Below are 14,719 nucleotides of genomic sequence, written 5' to 3'. Positions count from 1 at the left end.
TTACACTGCCACAGGTCCCTGACACTCTGTTCATTTTCTTTTAATCTTTTTTTTCTCTCTGTTCTTTAGATTGGATAGTATCAGTTGATTGTCTCCAATTCACTGACCCCTTTTCCTGCGGTCTCCAACCTGCTGTAGAGCCCAGCCAGTGAATCTTTCATTTCAGAGATTCAACTCTTGGGCTCTAACATTTCCGTTTGGTTCTTTTGTAGTTTCTGTTTCTCTGTTGTGCTTCCCCACCTGGTTACTCACTATATTCCTCTGTTTCTGGAAGTGCTTGAACATGTTTATGACAGTTTTTAAAAATTTCACATCTGCTAGTTCCAACATCTGGGTTATTTCAACACGCATGTCTATTGACTACTTTTCCCCTTGATTAAGGGCCCTGCTTTTTGTAGGTCTAAGTTTTAAAAATAAGTGTTCAACATCATGGATGGTATACTGTAGGAAGCGTGTATTACTTTGTCTTCCTTTAGCAGGTGTTGAGTTTTGTAGGCAGGCAGGTAAATTACTGGATGCCTCTGACTCCACCACACTTGGTTTTAGTCTTTGTTAGGGTGGGTCCACTTGAGTTTCCTAGAGAGACCCTTACTCGGTCATGGTCCTTACTCCTCAAGCCTGGCCTTTCTCAGGTCTTGTCTCGAGGTGCTCAGTGAGGTCTCTCCACCCTGGCTGGGCTGGAATCCAACGTCTCCCAGCACGATGCAGCCTCTGTTGCCCTCACCCATGTCAGTCCTGCAGCAGCTGCCCTCTGCCAGGCCTCCCGGGGCATGTGATGCCCATGCTTCATCTAAGACCACCCGGGAACCCCCCGTGCAAACTCCTGGGGCCTCCTCTGCACAGGTTACTGCTCTCCACTGCTCGGCCCCATGATTTCTTTCTTTTTTTAAAAAAATTTTTTGGCCACGTGGCATGTGGGATCTTAGTTCCCCGACCAGGGATTGAACCGGCGCCCCCTGCACTGGAAGCACGGACTCTTAACCACTGGACCGCCAGGGAAGTCCCAATGGCCTCACGATTTTTAGCTGCTTTAATCACCTGGATCTCTGGTAACTGCTTCTTCAGCTCAGCAACATCGTGGTCACTGCTGGAGCACCTCTCTGTGCTGTGGTCTGGTAAGTGACTCCAGGCAGAAAGCTGGGGCCAACAGGGGACTCAGTGTGATCCCTTTTCTTCAAGGATCACGGGCCTGTGGTGTCTATTGCTTGGAAACAGCTGCCTTATACATTTTGTGTCTTATAGCTGTGTACAGTGGGATGTTAAGTCCAGTACTACTCTATAATAGCTGGAAGCAGGGCAGGCATGGGTACTTGGTAGAAGCTCCCAGGTGATTCTAACAGGCTTCCATCTCCTCCCATGGGGATCCCTGGCTAAGAACTGAGGTCCCAGGAACAAAAGAGGTATGCAGATGGCTGCCCAAGGCTATCTCAGTGAGATGCCATTATTATTATAGCACATGATTGATTCTGGTCCACTAAGCTGTCTTCTGATTACAATTTTAGCTTTCTAGGTAGATGTGCCTATAAGGAGACATATCATTACTTATTGTAAATTAATAAATTGGGATTTTCGTTTTCTATATCAGGCTCTAGTAAACTTACTTAAAAGGCGTTTCCTTGAAAGTCAGAGCCATTCTTGGTGCACTAACAATGCCCACACTTAGGTGCCAGCCTGGTCTCTCCATCTGGAACCACCATTCTGATTAGCTAAATTCTGACCAAATTCTTCATCACTAGCTTTTCCTTTTTTTTTTAAGAAAATAGCTGTGTTAAGGAGCCCTGAGATCAGAATCAGATTCATTATCACCAAAACCTAGTAAGTCTTTACACGGTTCCTTGCAATGCAGAGTTGGTCTAGTTATCATCTTCACCAGAATTAACCTCCTGAAGACCTGACATTTGGCTGAAAAACTGCAATTTTAATCAAAAAGAGTGATCTGAATATAACATAAGCATATACTGCAATTTATATATTACTTTATTCAAATTAACTGCCAAATTAAGGAAATAGATTGACAGTACTCTTGAAGCTGGACCTGGTGGTATCTGTGGTTACTTGAATGAGTGAGAGTAATTTCATAATGGCATTAGACAAGAAAAACCAAACGTCTAAAAAATCTATGAAGAGAGATTCATTGGAGTCTAACATCCCAAACACTGCCCTGCTTTGTATGCAAGCAGTTTAAAGAGTTTCACAGATAAATTCATTTGCCCTATTCTTCTGGTTTAGGGGTCACCCCATGGAAAACCAGTCTTTACTATTTTTCCCATCTCCCAAAGGAGAAATTGAGTCAATGACGTCATTAACGCTGTTGATACAATTGCTCAAGTGTAGAAGAACCACTTCCTCAATGACTCCTCCATTTCCTTAAAGCTCAGCTGTTTTACCCCTAAAAGCCCTTCCTGGACCCCTGACTGGGTTACAGACCATCCTCTGAACTCCCAGACCTCCAGCACCTTACTCAGTACCCTGGGTTTTAAGTACCTGCTTCTGCATCTGCCTCCCCAGTGCCCAGGTGTCCCCTGAAGTCAGAGACCATGTCGCATCCATCTTCCACTCCTGGTACACTAACAGGTGCATCTCCTGGGTTCAGTCAAGTTTATACAATGAAGCAATGAATGGTTCCCATTTAATGCGCTAAGCCCTGGGATGGGGCTCAAGATACAAGGAAAAATAAGAGGGATCCAAGTGCACGGGAAACTCACAAGTGGGCGGTGATTACATTTGCATAATTTGTATGTGATTGTCATTTAAAGCACTGTGTTTTGCAAGATGCTCTTCAGCAATTTTCAGGTTAAATCTATATAGCAGGTCACGTCTTTTTCTGCTTTTTCTTATCTTCCCCAAGACTGAAATCTTACAACACAAAGGCAGCATGCTATGGTCATGCTGGAACAAGATAAGGACCCAGCTCCATTATCCTTAGTAGTTATGTGATTTGGGGTTTGCTTTCAATTCTCTATAGCCACAATTTAGTCACCTTTAAAACGGTGGTGGTATCATCTACCTTACCTGTCTGTCTCCTAGGGTTGTTGTCAGGATTAAATGAAATAATATGTGAAAGAGCTTTGTAAACCATACACAGCTGTAGATATTGGATTTATTATGAAGTCACAATTGTATGGAAGCTGCTGACGCCAAGTTTCAAGAAACTGCTTGTCCACAGGGTAGTTTACGGGCAGCCCTTGGTATCCTGACTTATTTTTTTCGGTCAATTCTGGTTAAGGATTAAACTCACAGATTTAAAAATATTAACATTATTCATAAAGGAGTAAATATTTTAGAGGATCACAAAACAGACATCTCCATATAAAATAACTAAAAGGTGCTATACCTATAGACTTCAAAGAATTTTATAAATATCAAAAAATGTGTTGCTGCCAATTGGAATAAATCATTGTCTCAAAGAAAGTAGCAGCTTTGTGGAACTGTAGCTGATGATGTATTTTCCATGGCAACCAAACCCAGTCTCTGGTACATCTAAGGGAGTTTGTGGTTTTGATATTACTGTGCATGGGTAAGCACCTGTTTGAGATAGAAACTAAAATGACTTTTAAAGATTACATTTACTGGGATAAAATCTAATCATGGCAGCTGACATCACTGGTTTGAATTTTTCCCAGCTCAGAACATCATCTTCCTATAGCAGGGGCAGGTAACTCCCAGGCCTCGTCACGCTGAGTGGTCCATCTTGCAAAGAAAGCAGTATATTTGAATCTCTACTGTCACACTCAAAGTTCTGACAGCAGACCAAACCTTCTAGATCAAATCTTCTAAATAACACTATTTGCACCCCACCATAGAACCTAGGACAGTGAGAGTTAAATAGTAAATATGTATTTGGGTCCCCCCTGCCAAAGTTGTTGAGAAGATTCAACTCCACTGATCAGAGAGAATTTCGCATTCCAGAGATGTTGTGTTTTTTTTTCATTCAATTCAACATAAAATTCTAATTTACTTTGTGGTTTTCTCTTTGACCCATGTGTTAGTTGTGTGTTGTTTAATTTCCAGGTATTTTTGTGCTACTGATGTATAGTCAGATTCTGTTACAGTCCAAAACAGTTTGTATGGTTCAATTCTTTCATATTTGTTGAGGTTCGTTTTATGGCTCAGCATATGGTCCATGTAGGTCAATGTTCCACGTGTATTTGAAAAGGATGTACATTCTGCTTGTTGGATGCAATCTTCTATGAATGTCAATTAGGTCCTATTGGTTGATACTGTTGTTTGGGTCTTTTAAATCCAACTGATTTTCTGCCTGTTCGTTCTCTCAGTACTGAGAGAGGAGGGCTGAAGTCTCCAACTGCAATAGTGGAATTGTCTATTTCTCCTTTCAGTTCCACCAGTTTTCGCTTCATGTGACTTGAAGCTCTATTTTTAGGCACACGGATATTTAGTATTGTTGTGTCTTTTTGGTGAACTGACTCCTTGATCATTATGTAATGGCCATCTTCATCCTTAGTAGCACTGCTGGTCTGAAGTTTACTCTGTGTGATATTAACATAGACACTTCAATTTTCTTTGGATTGGTGGTAGCATAGTATATCTTTTTTCCATCCTTTTACTTTTAAATATCTATATCTTTTTTTTTTTTTTTTTTTTTAAACATCTTTATTGGGGTATAATTGCTTTACAATGGTGTGTTAGTTTCTGCTCTACAACAAAGCGAATCAGCCATACATATACATATGTTCCCATATGTCTTCCCTCTTGCGTCTCCCTCCCTCCCACTCTCCCCATCCCACCCTTCCAGGCTGTCACAAAGCACCGAGCTAATATCCCTGTGCCTTGCGGCTGCTTCCCCCCAGCTATCTACCTTACTACGTTTGTTAGTGTGTATATGTCCATGACTCTCTCTCGCCCTGTCAAAACTCACCCTTCCCCCTCCCCATATCCTCAAGTCCGTTCTCCAGTAGGTCTGCGTCTTTATTCCTATCTTACCCCTAGGTTCTTCATGACATTTTTTTCCCTTAAATTCCATATATATGTGTTAGCATACGGTATTTGTCTTTTTCTTTCTGACTTACTTCACTCTGTATGACAGATTCTAGGTCTATCCATCTCATTACAAATAGCTCAATTTCATTTCTTTTTAAGGCTGAGTAATATTCCATTGTGTATATGTGCCACATCTTCTTTATCCATTCATCCGATGATGGGCGCTTAGGTTGTTTCCATGTCCTGGCTATTGTAAATAGAGCTGCAATGAACATTTTGGTACATGACTCTCTTTGAATTTTGGTTTTCTCAGGGTATATGCCAAGTAGTGGGATTGCTGGGTCATATGGTAATTCTATTTGTAGTTTTTTAAGGAACCTCCATACTGTTCTCCACAGTGGCTGAACCAATTCACATTCCCACCAGCAGTGCAAGAGTGTCCCCTTTTCTCCACACCCTCTCCAGCATTTATTGTTTCTAGATTTTTTGATGATGGCCATTCTGACTGGTGTGAGATGATATCTCATTGTAGTTTTGATTTGCATTTCTCTAATGATTAATGATGTTGAGCATTCTTTCATGTGTTTGTTGGCATTCTGTATATCTTCTTTGGAGAAATGTCTATTTAGGTCTTCTGCCCATTTTTGGATGGGGTTGTTTGTTTTTTTGTTATTGAGCTGCATGAGCTGCTTGTAAATTTTGGAGATTAATCCTTTGTCAGTTGCTTCATTTGCAAATGTTTTCTCCCATTCTGAGGGTTGTCTTTTGGTCTTGGTTATGGTTTCCTTTGCTGTGCAAAAGCGAAATATCTATATCTTTATATGTGAAGTGGATTTCTCTTCGGCAGCCCACAGCTGCATCTTGCTTTTTTATCCAATCTGGCAAACTGTCTTTTAATTGGTGTGCTTCGAAGAGATATTTTTATAAATCAGAAAATGTACATTATTTTTGTGATCCCAAGATTAGTTATTTTTTCTGAGGTGTCCTCTTGGGTTTTGCATTTTAACTCATCTTTTTTAAAGCTGTGAGGGGAAGGAATACAACAGAATCTAATCTGAAACTTAAGGGAATTGGCATATACTGTGCCCTCAATTTTCTGCCAGACATTCTGCTAGATCCTTTGCTCTCATTCAGCTCGTGTGACAGGACTATTCCCTCCATCTTACTGACGGAGGCAAGTGAGGCTCCCCACACAGTTCTCCCCTTCCTCCATAGTAACAAAATATCTGGGCAAGGTCACCAAGAAAAAAGAGCACATTTCCCAGTCCCCTTGTGACTAGGTTTGCCCTGTGACTTAGATCTGGCCAAGGAGATATAAGTTCCAGGATACTTTTCCCCAAGGGGAGCTGACCCACTGTTTCTGCTTCTTTGTTCGTTCCCTCCTCCATCCTACCACTGGACTAGAGATATGATGACCACGTGGCACCCAGTGCTGACCACTGCCACCCGGGACCACGAGGAGAAGTACCAGTGTCTTGGGGATGGGTGAACGCTGAGCTGTTGGAAGCCTCGGCCCCCTGTGGACTCTGTGAAACAGAACCACACCTGCTTCTGGGTGCTTTTACCTCCTGACTTTTACATAAGGGAGGAATAAACATCTAGCTTGATTAAGCTACCACTGTTTAGGGAGTTTGTTATTTGTTCCTGAATCCCATCTTAATGGTTATAGCCTAGGGATGAATTAACATAACACTGTTACATAATTATACTCTAATCATCCTAATGGCTATAGCCTAGGGATGAATTAACATAACACTGTTACATAATTATACTCTAATCTACGTTTGGACAGATTCATACGAGCATCTACCATGGTTTTGGGTGGGAGTCATAGAGAACTGGGATACAAAACTATTTCATTTTGTTTATCTGATTTTTCAATCTATTAAATTAAAAGTTACCCAAAAACGGTGGTGGGGGAGCTGGGGATGCCGTGGTAAAGTTACGCATGATGTGTAAAGTTACGCACAATGTGTAAAGTTACATACGATGTGTAGAAGAATTCTAGACTTGGGTTAAGACCTGACTCTGCCCCATCCCAGCTGTATGCTCTTATGGAAGTCACTTAACCTTTCTGAGCCTCAATTTCCTGTAAAAGACACCAGCACCTACTTCACAGAGCTGTCAGAATGAATAAATAAAACATATCATGTGACAGAGCTTGGTAAGTACTAAGTGCTTTGTAAATACAAGAGATTATGATCATAAATTGGAAGACACATTTTATGCATAAACCCTGGAAGGTAAAATCATCTCACAGATACACTTACAGTGGCATGTGTAAATATATTTAGGTTGCTAGTTATAAATGAGAATAAGTTGAAAAGTTCATTCTATTTAGTAACTTAAGAACGTAATAAATAAGTCAGTGTTTACTGTCATAAACTAAGATTTCTATCGTACCTTTATATCAAAGCTCTCAGAGGTCATGACTTTATTTCATGTTGTAGAAAACATTCAGGTATTGTTTGTTTGTTTTATTTCAATAAGCTAACTTTAATCTAAATGTGGATTTAACCATTTAGCTTCCTGTACAATACCTGAGAAACTTTAACAGAAGGATTGCTTTGTTAATTACTGCTTTCTGTTTTAAAACTATATTTCATGTTAAGTGTTTTTTTTAAAGTTTTCAGTAGAGACGGAAAAGCAAAGTCCATCTTAAGTCTGAGGCTGGCAGAAAGCTAAAAACCCATGGCCTTGGCTTCGGAAGAGCCAGAGCAGAGGTAACAAGTTCAAGAGAGGAGGGGGTGACAGAGCCACACGTGGGTGCAGAGAGAAGCTTTGTCCATCAGCAGGGGGGGCCGGGGCAGTGGCAGGTAAAGAAGGCCAGGAGGAGGGCGGCTGGGTGACTGAGAGCTTCAAAGATGAGAGGCAATTTCACAGCACATTCAGACAGTCACAGTTCTGAGCAGCCTCGAGGAAGGAATCTGGTGGCAGATGTGCAGCGCTCTTAGTGTTGGTCCAACTTGTGTCTGCATGTACGTCTCAGCAGGGCTCTGGTCTGCCTGTGAGAGCACTGGGGCTAAGTAAGGAGTGTGAGCCAGAGGCCCCATTTGAACCTAGCTATTTATTGCATGTTTTTCTGTGGAGTTCATCTAATTCATATTTTTTTAATTCGTATTTCTTATAGCTCAGGTTTTCTAATAAGGCAGCTTTGCTGGAGAGAAGACCATAAATATCTACCTGATGGTGGTCAACAACCTGAAGCATAACGTCTCAAAAGGAAGTAATCTGCTTCCGGGAAGAACATCTTACAAATCTATTTCAGCATCTACAAATGTAAAGGATGAATCTTCAAGGATCCAGTATTTGACTTCCAAATTTGGAGAATGCCACTTTATCCAAAAATCAGGGCTTAAACTTTAAGAACTGTACTTTTTGGGAAATTTTAAGGTGTGATTAAAAAAATCATATATTAAATATGTTTCTAGCATCTTTACTCCTCCTTCCCTGGATGTGATGCTGGATTCTGGTTTCCTGGAGATCCGAAATGCCCTTTCATCCCACAACCAACATAGCTAGAGGAAGGCTTTTCCAAGGATAGACCCAATTCAGACCAACTCCAAAGACAAGGCAAGAGCCATCAACCCTGGAGGGTGACCTGAGATGAGAAGCTTTCAGGAGGATGACTAGAGATCCCTGTCTTCATAGGAGATACAAATACCATAGATGGCAGAAATTTCAGCCACTCCACGGGGACTCTACCCTTGGACCACAAAAGGCTCCATCCCAAACTACATCTTGGTATATGTCTGGCAATTATGTGTCCCTTCTCAGGTGTGTGTGAGAGAGAGGGAGGGAGGAAGGGGGGGAGGGGGAGGGGGAGGGGAGGGGGGGGGGAGGGGGAGGGGGGAGGGGGAGGGGGAGGGGGGAGGAGGGGAGGGGGAGGGGGAGGGGGGAGGAGGGGAGGGGGAGGGGGAGGGGAGGGGAGGGGGAGGGGAGGGGGGAGGGGGGAGGGGCGGGGGAGGGGCGGGGGAGGGGAGGGGCGGGGGAGGGGAGGGGGAGCGGGAGAGAGAGAAATTGATATAATTCCCTTCTTATAAGGCAACCCTAGCTACACTGAGATTAAATCCACCATAATCTTGCACAGTGATTTACAGAATAAATATCCAGGACACTGCACATATAGATGAGTTTAAATCAAACGTGAAATCCTACCCAAATTATTGGTCCACACTTTTGAGATTATATTCCAAGAAAGTAACACAAGAGGAGAAAAGTAATTTGCAAACAGTACACTCATTGTAGCATAATAGCAAAAAGTGGTAAAACCCCAAACACTGAAAGGGGTGTTTTATAATCAGGGTGTAGCTGATTCTAGTTTATGACAGAGTGTTTTATAACTCTTAAGTGACAAGTGCGAAAAGTGTTTTTAATCCATGGAAGGAGGAATGGGTTTTCCTTTCCAAAGGTACGCAGGATGGGTAATGCCCCCAAATGGTCATGGTGCCTACAGATCCAGGGCACATTCACTGGGGGCAGCAGGCATAGCTCGTGCTCAATAATTGTGCTCTTTCCCTTTCCACGTGCATCTACCCGAGTCTCAGTCACTGTACAGGCCCATCTCAGATAGCCCCTCCTGCACGGAGTCTTGGATCGTAAGCTCCTCGAGGACATGAGCTGTGTCTTATCCACCACTGACTTGTCCGTATATGGCACCAGGTCATAGCTAGTCCACATGGTGCCTTTGTGAAAATTAGAAAAAAAGACCCCTTCCTGTGGGTGGCAGCAACCCCAGGCTGGGGTCCAGGGCTTGGTGAGCTGCTGCAATGTGGGTGCATTTCAGCCCCCACTCAGAGGGGCGCCCTCTGCAAGGTATGACTGCTTCACCATCCATGGTGACCCTGCCTAGCCTGTGCCTGGCACATACTAGGCGCCTAATAAATATTTGTTGAATGAATGAATGGACTGAGATTAAGGAGAACTAAGGTTTTCTTATTGGTACTTCTTACAGACGTTCCAACTTTAGCCAAGATCTTTGACCATGTCTCAGTTTACCGATCTCACAAATGTGGTGAACAGACTATAGTCATTAAGACCTGGATCACCTCTGAAATGCTATGAAGCTGCCTGCTACATAAAGGTGCTCAGAAGCTTGTTAAATGAAGGAACCATTCTCCATAACTGGGCAGAGCCTTGGCTAGGTACCTTGGCTAGGTGTGGTAGAACAATACATTGCTTTTTGTCCCTGGAGCTCCTAAAACCCTTTGGATTTCCTGAGTGACAGGAGTGCCTTTTTATTTATGATGAGCTCCTTCTCTGAGTTTATGCTAACAAGGTAACTTACTGGGGGGCCCCTAGAGAGCCTCAGGATGGGGCTGGTCACAGGACAGACCAGGTGATTAGAGGGATGGAATTTTCAGCCCCACTCACCAACCTCTAGGGAGAGGAGACGCTAGAGAAGGGGTTATAAAATCTCTTGATTCAGAGAGCTCCCAGGTCAGTGAACACAGCTAGCTCCTGGGGGAGGGACCTGTCCTGGGAGGGTGTGGAAGCTCCGTACCTCCCCCTCCCCCCAAATACCTTGTCCTGTGCGTCTCTTCCATTTGGCTGTTCCTGAGTTGTATCCTTTATGATGAACTGGTAAACGTAAGTAAAGTGTTTTCCTGAGTTGTACAAGTCATTCTAGCGAATTACTGACTATGCGGAGGGGGTGTGGGAACCCCTGAATTTATAGCCAGTTGGTCAGAAGTATAAGAGGCTCCTGGGACTTAGGACTGGCACCTGCAGTCTAGTGGGACTGGCCCTTCACCTGTGGGGTCTGCACTCACTCTGAGAGTTAGTGTCAAAACTGAACTGAATTGTTGAACACCCAGCAAGTGTTCTCCATGTGGAAAAATCTCCTACACACCTGATGCCCGAAGTGGGATCAGAAAACACCACTTGGCCTTCCCTGGTGGTACAGTGGTTAAGAATCCGCCTACCAATGCAAGGGACATGAGTTTGAGCCCTGGTCCGGGAAGATCACACACGCCGCAGAGCAACTCAGCCTGTGCGCTACAACTACTGAGCCTGCGCTTTAGAGCCCGCGAGCCACAACTACTGAGCCCACGAGCCACAACTACTGAGGCCCACATGCCTAGAGCCCGTGCTCCGCAACAAGAGAAGCCACCACAATGAGAAGGCTGCGCACCACAACGAAGAGTAGCCCCCGCTCGCCGCAACTAGAGACAGTCCATGCGCAGCAACAGAGACCCGACGCAGCCAAAAATAAATAAAAATAAATTAATTTAAAAAAAGACACACCACTTATTTGGAGATGTCCTCAAAGTTTACTTGTAAGTCAATTGCCAGAAATTTCCTACTTAAAAACTATTATGGTCAGAGATTCCATCATTGTGGGATGACACATCTCAAAATCTCTGAGATGGATTCTAAGTACACGCCTGCTAGAAGATTCTGTGGTAGCTCCCCCAGAGAAGTCACAGATGGAAATGTATTGTCAATGTGAAGCGTGTCAGCGAACACACCAGGGGGTTACTTTTTGTGTTTAGTTCCCGGAAGCTCATCTAATCCAGATGGGAGCGGACTCAGAGGATGGACACCCAGCCTGACCCGCAAAGGCAAGGGAAGGAGGATGAGAAGGGAGGGGGACCTCCCTCCCCTTTCCCGGGAGCCAGGCCAACCCTAAGGGTGAGATCAAAGCAGGTGGAATCTGTCTTCTTTCGGCACCCTCCCTCACCCGCCTGGCTCCTCTGCCTGGGCCCCTCCCGCTGCCCGGAGCCCCGGCCTGCGGGAACCTCCCACTCCCCGGCCTTGTCCCTGATCCAAATCAAAACCCCTGTTCCTTCAATGCAATTCAGGGATTCTCAAAGTGCACCTAAGAAACACCTGGGGAATGAAGCAGTGCCTCAGCCTCACCCTCAAAGGTTTTGATTCTGGTGCCCTAGGGAAGGTCCCAGGAACTGATGTTCTAAAAAGCATTCCAGGTGATTCGAACACGCACCAGGGCTGGGAACCACCAGCAAAGCTGATTCTGGCTGGAGGCTGAAGGCCTTTGATTGAATTTCTTCACCTCAAGGGTGCAGAAAGCTGATGGGTATTTACGAGCAGGTATCGGTAGAATTTAGGGCAGCATTTTAACGGTCGTGAAGAATTTTAAGCAGCGATTCTTGAATGTGGGGGACAGGCCAGCCCTGTTCTGGGATCTGTAGAAGTGCCCCTAAAGGATTCTGACTTTTCGCAGCTTCTCTTTTTTCTTCTATGTCAAATTTACAATCTTTAGAAATTCCATCTCCCCCTCAGAACCGCACCCCTGGCCCCTCCCCTCCAGTGACCCCGCCCCCCAGACTCAGCTGATAAGAGGTCCAAATAAGGCTGGGGGGTAACAAGACAGGACTGATCATCTGTCTACAGGATCACTGGGAAGTCTGGTTTGTAAGCTCAATACCCCTTTCCCTTCAAGGGAATACCCTGCAGGTCAAGACACTAGAATTTATGACTTTACGGTTAACAGACGATCCTGATATTCCCGTCTTTCCCTCTCACAAATGCAGCCTCTCCAGTGGTTCAGGAACTCGCTGCTAACGTGTCCTCTGGGGCCGCATGCTGGGCTGAAGGGCCCAGGCCGTGGTGCTGCCTTCCCCTCCCCCCACGGCTTTTTCATTTGGCAGGTGAATTCTTGTTCTATTCTTAGCACTAATGCAGAAATCAAGTAAGGCTTAAACACAAAATCCCAGCGTGATCCCCGTGTGGTTCCTGCTGCACTCAGAAGCTTCGGGAAAGCACAGAGGGAGGGGCGCTGGTTACCACATCCCAGGCTCTGGGGATCTTCCTGTCATTGGCAAGGTGTCCTGCGGTTCAGCCAGAACTACACCATCGTATCAGACAAAGAGAAGGAGTTTTAACATGAACCCTAGCATTTTCTAAGCCATCCAGATTCGTGTTCTAGATCACAGAGTATTTCACGGCAGGGTGTACAGTGGCAGGAAGCAAGTTACAGGGAGCACCTAAGTTACCCACCAAAGCTGAGCTGCTTCTGCTGGAGCTGTGTCTGTCCAGGGGTGGGGCGTGACATGGAGGGGTGCTTGTCACCCCACACAAGGCAGACAGACAGATGTGCTGCCATCTGGGAGGAGCAGACTCAAGCCCGATTAGTTCCACCGTGAACTGTTAGGAAGCTGCCCGTATAACAGCGGAGACATGACATAGAAATCACAGCTCCCCGCAAGGCTACAAGAACCCACCACTGTGCTGGGGATGGTACTTCCTTTTGTCCAGGCAGGTGTGCTCTGGTTATTACCTGAGACATAACTGCTTTTGTTATACATTCACAGATAGCAGAAAAAGACACTTTTTACGTTCCTCATTGTCAATGCCCTACTTACCAACTTCATCCCTGATGTTTGCAAGTTCGATTGACAGCTCTTTTTCTTTCACAAGGGCACTTTCATTCTGAAAAAACAAAATGGATACCGAGAGTCCCCTCGTTTTAGGCTAAAGAAGCACGTTCACATGTTCAATTGATGAATCATATTAAGCCAATACTTATAAGTTGAGCCCTTCAGGAGAGAATCTTCTCATTATACAAGCATATAAAACACGTACAAAGCCAAGTCTGACTCACTCATCTGTATCACATTCAAATCGCAAAGCTTGCCGTGTAATATTAATAATATTAATAATACCCACGTATTATCTCTGCACTCTGTATACCTCAACCTACAGTAACTCTCTGCATGTCTATGTCCTACACATTAACCTGCTGTTATATATTGTTATATATTTTTAATTATTGTCACTATTACGAGGTTTTTGACCATGAAAATACCATATTTCTCTGAGGGACAGATGCTTATTTTCCCGGCTGTCCCCTTAAACTTACCCTTTGGTCCATACATGCACTGTTACCTACCTAATGAATAATGGGCAGAAAACCTAACATGAAACATTTCTCTTTGTAATAAGACCAACACCAAAACTTAAGTTTCCAAGGTGTTTTGTTCCATTCTCTGCATCGGTAGAAGGAAGACGAAGAAAACTCACACTCAAAGTGTTACTTACTGTGAAGAACGCCATTTGTCACTAAGTGATTGCTTAGTTGTTTTCAAATCAAATACATACTACGACATAAAATAGATGAGTTGAAGGCATGAGTCAGCACCGGTATTTACATTTGTTTTGATTTTTATTACTACTAAAAATAACTAGGAAAGATGTGGTACATAAATTCTCTTCAAGTGACAGATGCCAAAAGTACAGGCCCTCAAGGAAAGGCTCCTTCATCACGCAGAATGTACTCCCAAAGCAAACACTTCCAAAGAGGAGATTTCGGCCAAAATGGGTACCAAATATCTAGCACAGACATCCTCAGGGCCTCGTGAATGCTCTTCCTTTCCTAAACCTGCTTTGACTTCGATGTCAGCACCTCCGGACAACCTGTGCCGAATGGGAACAGACGGCTGTCACGATCTTGTCTCTGTGTCTGCTGCGCTTAGACCCCGGTGCCACGTGTGCTACTTTCGCTTGATGGCAGGGTCTCAGGTTATCCAAAGGGCATTTCCTAAGCAACGTTAGAATGTCATGCCTAGGTAAAACTCTACTTGCATAATAAGCTGCGAGCTATTCTAGTCACAGGCATTAACAATGATGAAGTCATGCTTCTCTTAAGACTAATGCAGCAACCATACACTATGTGAGGGACAGTGGACCCCCATCCCACTCGTGAAGCTCCCTCCTCACCCCAGCCCATACAGTCCTCGCCTTCCCCGAATTTGAAGGCTGGAAATCACCCCTGAAAGTGTACGTTCTCCTAATCACTACGTGACACTGCCTCGATGCC

At 44.3% G+C, this 14,719-nt stretch overlaps 1 protein-coding gene across 4 annotated transcripts in view; it reads right to left on the bottom strand.

Annotated features, from left to right (window-relative positions):
• MTUS2 (microtubule associated scaffold protein 2) overlaps positions 1–14,719 on the bottom strand; it is a 342,336-nt gene that overhangs the window by 36,005 nt on the left and 291,612 nt on the right. For all 4 annotated transcript variants that reach the window (XM_065896120.1, XM_065896121.1, XM_065896122.1 and 1 more), the window contains one exon: positions 13,266–13,332. In XM_065896120.1, coding sequence (XP_065752192.1) covers positions 13,266–13,332 — 67 coding nt within the window. The remainder of the gene's footprint in view (positions 1–13,265; positions 13,333–14,719) is intronic.

This window comes from Phocoena phocoena, chromosome 18, assembly GCF_963924675.1.
Source record: "Phocoena phocoena chromosome 18, mPhoPho1.1, whole genome shotgun sequence".
NCBI lineage: Eukaryota > Metazoa > Chordata > Mammalia > Artiodactyla > Phocoenidae > Phocoena > Phocoena phocoena.
This window is presented reverse-complemented; position numbering and strand designations above follow the sequence as displayed.